The sequence below is a fragment of the Olea europaea genome, chromosome 20 (genome assembly GCF_002742605.1).
Source record: "Olea europaea var. sylvestris chromosome 20, O_europaea_v1, whole genome shotgun sequence".
Taxonomy (NCBI): Eukaryota; Viridiplantae; Streptophyta; class Magnoliopsida; order Lamiales; family Oleaceae; genus Olea; species Olea europaea.
The window spans coordinates 7592268-7600182 of NC_036256.1; the positions used below are offsets into that span (position 1 = coordinate 7592268).

Sequence of the window (7915 nt, forward strand, 5' to 3'; positions counted from 1 at the left end):
ACAAGGCCTAATAGAATCAGCTGCTGTCGAGAGAAGGTGAAATAATCTCTTATTGATGTTTTCCTGTGTGCAAAAGCTATACATCTGAAGCCATTTTCTGCCATGCCTGCAAGAATTTGCTCAAATAAAGCTAAGGAACCTTTGTTCATCACTTTTACATTTCCAGTACTCTCATAATAATGAGAACACATTGGAATTATCACTTCTGGAGCTCCCTTTCTATGTACGTGAATCGTATTGTCGCCATTTTTACTGATCAAAACCCCGCTTTGCCTATTCTTCGAATTGAATGGGTTGATTTCAAGAATAGTGCAGCTTTTCTTCAGACTTTCCGCATCCATCCCTAACTGCTTAACTGCCCACTCAAAAATTGTCTTCTCAGTTGAATTTATAGGAGAAGATGATGAAGACCTTGAAGGGGGTTGAGTAGTGTTTAAACCAATTCCTTGGTGCAGTAATTCAAGCACACTTGGAGCAATCAAATTATGCTGAACTTCTTCAATGGAGTTTAGACCTTGCCAGAACTTGGTCACCTACAGACAAGACAAATGAATCTTTTATTGTCATTGACATCAATCACATAAGGAGCCTGTTGAACGTATGTACTATTGAAACTGACTTTGAAATCTGTATACTGAACCTGCCATTAACACTTTCCCTGTAGCATTTACATTTTACCTAATCTTCTTTAGCAATTTTCATTTCTAATCTCCTGTTATGCCTATATGACGGTATTATCTATTCACAAACAACTTTGCAGAAGTTGTTAATTGACCATGAAAAACAGATAAGTGCACTGGGAGAGGAAAAGTAGTACCTCCATGGAATCCATAGTTAAGGTTCCAGTTTTATTCATGCAGACAGTGGTGACAGATGCAACTTTATGGCAGATTAAAGGTTCTCTCACAAGAATTTGAATCTTCATCAGTCTCTTCATTGAATAAGCAAGACACGTTCTGACAGCGGAAACCAAATCTTCTGGAGTAGATGTCAAAGCAATCATTGTTGGAGTAGCCACAATCCCAACAATGACAGCAAGAACATCGCCAATTCTTGTTTCTCCACCAAAAGACACTCTTTTACCGTTATCATCATGTAGTTTGCCTGTCAAGAAACGTACCAAAAATACCATAAATGTCAGCAGAGCAACTGTCTTACCAGATTTGCCTACTATAGAGGTGATTATTTTGAGCTCGTCAATTAAAGACCCCCTCAAAGAAATTCCATGGTGCTTTACGTTCTTGCCAACTCCTGTCACTAGCATTCTGGCATAACCATCCACAACTGTACTGCCAAAGAACAAGAATGGATTCTCGTGTGCATCCACTTCGATTCGATCAATTTGCCCATCTGTCTTCGTCATCTCTGTATTCAGTGAACAGCCATCTATGAACAATCCATCGGCAGGAACTTGATCACCAGGCTTTAGGAAAACTATGTCTCCGACAAGAACACGACATATTGGAATTCGCTGCCATTTACTGCTTCTCACAACATCAGTTTCAGGAATATAGCTGCTGATAACTGAAAATTCAAGGCATTGAGTGATTGGCCAGAATTTTCCGCTGGAGGAAACAATTACCACTACAAGAATAGCAAGTATTTTTGTCAACCCTTCTTGCCATCCTTGTCGTAGGCCATGTTTTTCAATGCCAAAACATAGAGAAAGCACAGCACAGATAAACAAAACAGCGATCATGGGATCTCTAATTGCTTCCAACACCAAACGGCGAAATGTTTTTCGCAGATTATACTCGGGAAGAAGATTAGAGCCGAAGGTTTTTCTTCTGCTGTCAATGTCAGTTCGATCACCTCTGACGCCATTCTCCATATCTGTTTCCAGGGCTAACAGCACGCCTTCTATACCTCCATGCTCTCGAAGCCATTTTTTATCTTGGGTTCTTACAAGCTTAGTTATGTGTGCAGGATCAAACGAGGAGAAACGTGATGACTCAATGTCGACCATTGTAGATGAATCTACTGTCTCGCCGGAGTCTCTGCCGGATGCCTGAAAGCTACTACTGCTTGGCATGGTTGTCAGTATGTTCATGATGATTCAAGCAGACGACCTAAATCAAAAAGGGGAATAAGATAGAATATCAGAAATATAGGCAGCCGGGTGGTTTAAGGGTGATTATATAAAAAAGAGTCCAACGACAATACTGTTTAAGAAAAAATTTCTATGGATAATCTTGTCTATTTTATACAAGGAGATTACTTGTCACGAATCATTTAATATCAGGCCTACCAGGAATCTTACTCGCATACAAAGCTACATTTAAGTAAATAAATGCGACCTTTTAACAAGTCAAACTTTGTAGAGAAGATGAAACAACAAATACAAGGAACCTTCTTCTTCCACTTTCTTTTTGCTCGTTTTCTGGAAATTATGAGAAGTTGGTAGTAAAATGATACATTTATAATTGATTTTAGGTCTTGGTCTATGTATTATTAAAATTTAACGCGGCAAGAGAAGAGAAAAGTAATTTCTTTAAGTTTGCTGACGCCTTTGGGGAAGGCTACTTAGGAAAGTGCCACATAGTTTCCCCTTATTTAAAGGGAAATTTACACAAACTGGCAAGAAAATGATTGATTGCAATCTTTGCACACTTATTATTTTGTCATCCAATGTTGACTTTTGATTAAATTTGCATTCAATGGATTTTAAAACTTTCTTGATGGGCCTCATTTGGTTGCTTTCTTGTAGTAAGGTGTCTCATTTTCGAATATATTGAAAAATAAAATAGTTTTCTGCAATTTAATAGTTTTTTTAACAATTGAAAATATGGACCAAACTGGGTAAAGTGATGGAAATTTTCTAAAGTGTTGGGTTTTGATACTCAATGAATTCTGGCTATGATGTTAATGTGAGAATATACATTTCATATGCCTCAACCGATGAGTGAAATATATACCAACAATCAAGTCCAATTACTCTACCCAACCCATTTATATTACCTCATGGATGTCATTGAATTTTGGCTCATTTATCTTTCTTATTGGTCCAATTAAAAGCCTAACCTAACCTCATTTATATGATTCTAACCCTAGCCATTTTAGCGTGATTTGTGAGTTTGAACGGAGAAAACGGGCTGCCCATTGAGAGAAAAGCAACCACCTTTTGTGGTGCCAAAATCGGTGGTTTTTCTTTATGTATTCGGCCTCCTCTTCATGCCTTCTTTTATTGCCTTTCTCCCTGTCTTTGTGGCTACAAATCATCATTGTTATCTTGTCTTTCGTAGGTGAGATTGAGAAGCAACCTAGGTAAATATATTGGTTTTGAATCCGAAGCTGTTGGATTTGTTATTTGGTGGAGAAAGGTAATGTGATACTGAGCCTAAAAAACTCTGATTTGACAATCCTTGGAGTGAGCTTTAACGACAATTGATATCAAAGCTTCAAGGTGGTGTATTTGGTTAGTGAAACTTAGCCTAAAAAATGTCCAGGAAACCGACAGAAACGAAACAAAAAAGTCAGATCGAAAACTTTCTGAAAATTGTCCAAAAATTAAGGGTGGAGCAGGGCCTTTACCTGTTTATTTACTCTTTTTAAAAATAAAAAAATAAAAATATTTTGATGATTCATTTTACTACGTTCATTCATTAAAGTGTAATAGTTATTAAATTTTTTAATTAATTTATTTATTTTTAAGAGTTAAACTATTCTAATATATTTGGTAAATAATATTCCTTAGATAATCTCAGTTACCATATTTTATTAGAATTAATGAAATTAAGTGGAATTTTCCGTTTAAAGTATTAAATTCTTAAAAAAAAATTATCGGGGCGAAGTGGTGTAGGTGTTACCCGTACTCGTCTTGAGGTGGAATCCCCCGCTCCAAACTAGCCCAAATACTCGATTAAGCGGGTAATCCCCACTTCGTTCGGGGGTAGGCCTACAAGTATCGGGTTTGGTGACTTTTTTGCCATCTCTATTCACTAGGAATATAAGAATCAAAGCTGGGAGTGCATAGCTTTGTTCGGAAAACAATTTTAGCAAACTAAAAATTCCTTCTACCATCCCTATTAAAATCATAATTTAAATCATACATTCAAAATTTTTACTCATTATTATCTGTACATTTCGTAGTCCCTGTTCATGAAAATATTGTTCATTTGAAGTACCGGAAGTATATTGTTTGTTAACAAGTAATAAAGTGGATGTGAGTCCAAGTATCGTCTCATAAAGATTGATTTAGTTGGATTTTGAGTATCGCCTTGAAAGAAGAATAATAAGATGTGTTTGTGATGAAATTATATCTAAAAGAAGTTACTTGTGCAATTATGAGTGAATTTAACTAACTAAATGCAGATATTGCTGAATGAAAGTTGATATGCTCTAACGAATGACGAATAAGATCGCGAATTCTCATGTAATAATCCTTTTTAACAGAATTCTACACTTTGGCAACACGATGAATTTTTAAGAATCAATGTTCCTAATTTATTCAACAATCTTTCTCGAGTAATGTTAAATATACTCTCATATATGACTCGACTATATTTTTATGATGGATGCGAACGTACAAGAATGCATGAATTTTTATTAACACTTAAAGATTCACATAGAGTATAACAGTATATTTCTATCCCAAATTAGACCCTATGACATTTACACCCATGTCGAGCCTATTTTCCTTCCTTAGAATGCAAAAAAATAAGCCACCAAATTCACACAAGTACCATGCAGAATAATTAAGGAAAAAAGATAATCATATAACTTGTTTAATTTTCATAAACGTGTTTTCAATATCAAATATGTAAACTAGTACTGATTGATGGGAGAGAGACACATGTGGATTAGTACAATTATTGAAATATTTAGAATTCCAACAGAGATTGGGTCATTGAGTCTTATGCCGCTTGAGGAAGTATGTGAGAGGATCAATGTTAAGCATAAGAGAGGTTAAAGCAGCCAACAACACATCTCTCTTTACTTAGTAGGGCTTGAAAGGCCTATGACTTGAGCTAGCAAACCGAGCTTTAGCTTGAGCAAGAATGAAGGCAGACATTGTATTTCTCACTTTAACACCAACGGTTGATAGGAACCAAACTGTCTCACAATGTTTTAAACCCAACTCACGTACCACTTGAATCAGTGAACAACCAAACCCTTGGGACAATCCTTCCCAACTCTGTCCACTTGCAGCTAATGTTTTCCAAGTAGCATCTCGTAATAACTTTCGTGCTGAGCTGCTAGAGCACAAGGGATGGGGCAATCGATTCGAACCAAATATGCAACAAATGCTTTAACCCATTTTTTATTGAGCTAAAAGCTTTATCCTAGAATATATAATGAAGATCATCATTGAACAAGGGATAAGAGCCGGGAAGGATATGAAAATAATTTCTGCTTTGTAGAGTCAAGAGGGATAAAAAAAGGTTTGGTCTTCCTCAATATCCATCTAATCTATGAGGATAGTAAAAGCCATTTAATTAAAATAGAAAATTTTAGAAGAATTAGATTGGAAAAAAATTCCAATCATCTGGATCACCTTCCTCTAGAAATGCAAACATGGGAATCTTTTAAATAGTTTTTGATTGAAATAGTATGATTCCCAGTATACATTAAAATGAGTGAAATTGAAACAAGAAATAGTCCCCTGGGCATACTATTCATCTATTAGCAAAGTATAAGCCATACGTGAGGGCACAAAGAGCTTGTTTGCTCTAAAGGAAGAGTATTTCAAAACTAGGCACATAAGGAGCTTCAATCGCTATTGATAGTCCACCCGCTAGGAAAACTTGAAGCAAGAACTCTTAGGTAAGGAAGGGCATAGCCTCTTTCAAGATTCAAAGAATAGTGTATATAAAGAGTAGTCTGAGGTAATTAGCAAAAGGATTATTATTATTATTGTTTATTTTATTTTTTCACAATATGAAGAGCTATGATAGGATGCATTAAATAAGATGGCATCAGCCATTTGTCTAAGGGGCACAAGCATAGGTAACAATAACCACTTCTTTCATTAGGAATGGCAAGACGGGTTAGCTTTCAAACACTAGGACACCGGGTGGTTTGCTTGTCTCACTCTTTAGAGCTGTGATTAAAAACTCATATTACAAGGTTCATCATTCTCCTAATACAAAAAGATCTAGCTCAGCATGTTATGAAGAAGAAGACAAAAGAATAGTGAGTAGACATCACCCAAGTTATGAATCTTGATTAGATTTGATGTTGTGGAATCTCTCATCTTGTTCCTTGTCGTCTTTTATGCTTGCCATGTGTTGTAATACATTGTAACCACTTCTAGATGGTCTTAGGTCCCAAATCATGTTTCCATAAGAGTTGCAATCATATAAGGAAACCAATTTTTTTTCTCAGGAAATGCACAATGCTAGCATAGTACAATCGCATGCATAGTTCAACCAATTTCAACCTTGAGGCCTCCTACATAATGCCATGCAATCAGATGGAGACAGAAACTATGCTATAGCAGAGTTCAAGTAAAATTTCATTCTTTACATTTTAGTTTTCAAAATTCGTTTTCTCGTTTCTTGAACTCTTTTCTCACTTCTTCTTCCAATACTTTATGTCTTCGCTAAATTGGTCACTAACCCTTTCAAATCTTCGTTATTTCTTCTTGGTCGTCTTTCGACTATTTGTACCTTGGTTCCTGAACTTTGATTTTCTTCTATTATAGTCATTTTTCACTTGTTTCTCCTAAATTCCACCACGTCCATCAATGTTATCCTACAAAACATAGTTTATATAGAATTAGTCTATATTCCAATATATTTGTCAACAATTATCCATGTTTTGTGGCCTAAATAAGTATGCAGAACATACTTATCAAATCGTTAAACTTGAACTATTATTTGTCTTCAAACAAAACTTTAGCTTAACTCTACACATAACATGATTTGATAACTTGCCATATCTCAGAATTGGAATTTAGTAATCTACAAAATAAACCGCTTCAAAATTGCAAAATCAAATCAACCTCTATCTCTTATATGCATAACTAGACGTGTGTGTAAACTCATGTAAACATATCAAGCTCATGATAGGTTTAACTCCCGACTCGTAATAATCAAATATTAAATTTCTTCACTCGAGAGATACACCTCTCTTCAACGTAATATTTTCACCTAATTTTCCTGGGATGTGTTCTAAAGTTGAAGTTTAGTTAATTCTAATTCTTAGCCTCTCTTAGTTGGGATGGATCTTATCATCCTAAGTTTAGACTTCAACAAGTAAAGGTTATCCCATTTTTTACCATTTCAATGTTTAAGACTAAATTAAGCTACTTGCCTCACATTAAATGTGTAGTTCTATCAACCAAATTTCTTAGGGCTTAATAAATGCATTTGTGTTTTTCCTCACTCATTCTTGTTCTCTCTTTCTCTCTCTCTCATAACATCTTCTCATTTGCTTTCTATGTAACCCATGTATCGAGTTTTAGGTCAATGACTCCCAACTCAGTTGACCTTAGGACATCGGGCTTTAAACTCTTGTAGGCTTATTCATTCGAGTTATAAAATGCTCAAAAAGATTATTTTTATTAACTTATCTCTATCTTGCTTTCTATTTGACCCCTGTATCGAGTTTTAGACTAGTGGCTCCCAAGTTAGGTGACTTTAGGGCACCAGGTCAAATACCTCACAGGTTTACTTGCTCAACTCATAAAGGCTTCGAGAGAAGTTTTTATTCACATATACCATTTCTTTTAACATTTAGTTTTCGAAATCAATCCCTGACTTAAGACTTTCACCTCATCTTCGTCTCACTAGTTTTAGATAATTCACACAAGATAATTTCATGCACGAAACCTTTACTTATCTCAATGTTTACCTGTAATAGCTCAACCAACTTCAAACTACTCTAATAATAGATTATGAATGAGTGCAATCGGGGTTTTTCAAATTTAACTTATTATGTTCAACTCTCGTCTAAGTAATGAGCCAAATCACCA

The 7915-nt window shown here is 35.4% G+C and overlaps 1 protein-coding gene across 1 annotated transcript in view; it reads right to left on the reverse strand.

The window, feature by feature from the left end:
* Positions 1-2384, reverse strand: part of LOC111369013 (calcium-transporting ATPase 12, plasma membrane-type-like) — a 2789-nt gene extending 405 nt beyond the window's left edge. The window contains exons 1-2 of the mRNA XM_022990502.1: positions 818-2384; positions 3-533 (exon numbers count right to left, since the gene is read on the reverse strand). Of these exons, the coding sequence (XP_022846270.1) occupies positions 3-533; positions 818-2050 (1764 nt within the window). The 5' untranslated portion in view covers positions 2051-2384. The remainder of the gene's footprint in view (positions 1-2; positions 534-817) is intronic.
* Between the last annotated feature and the right edge of the window lie 5531 nt (positions 2385-7915).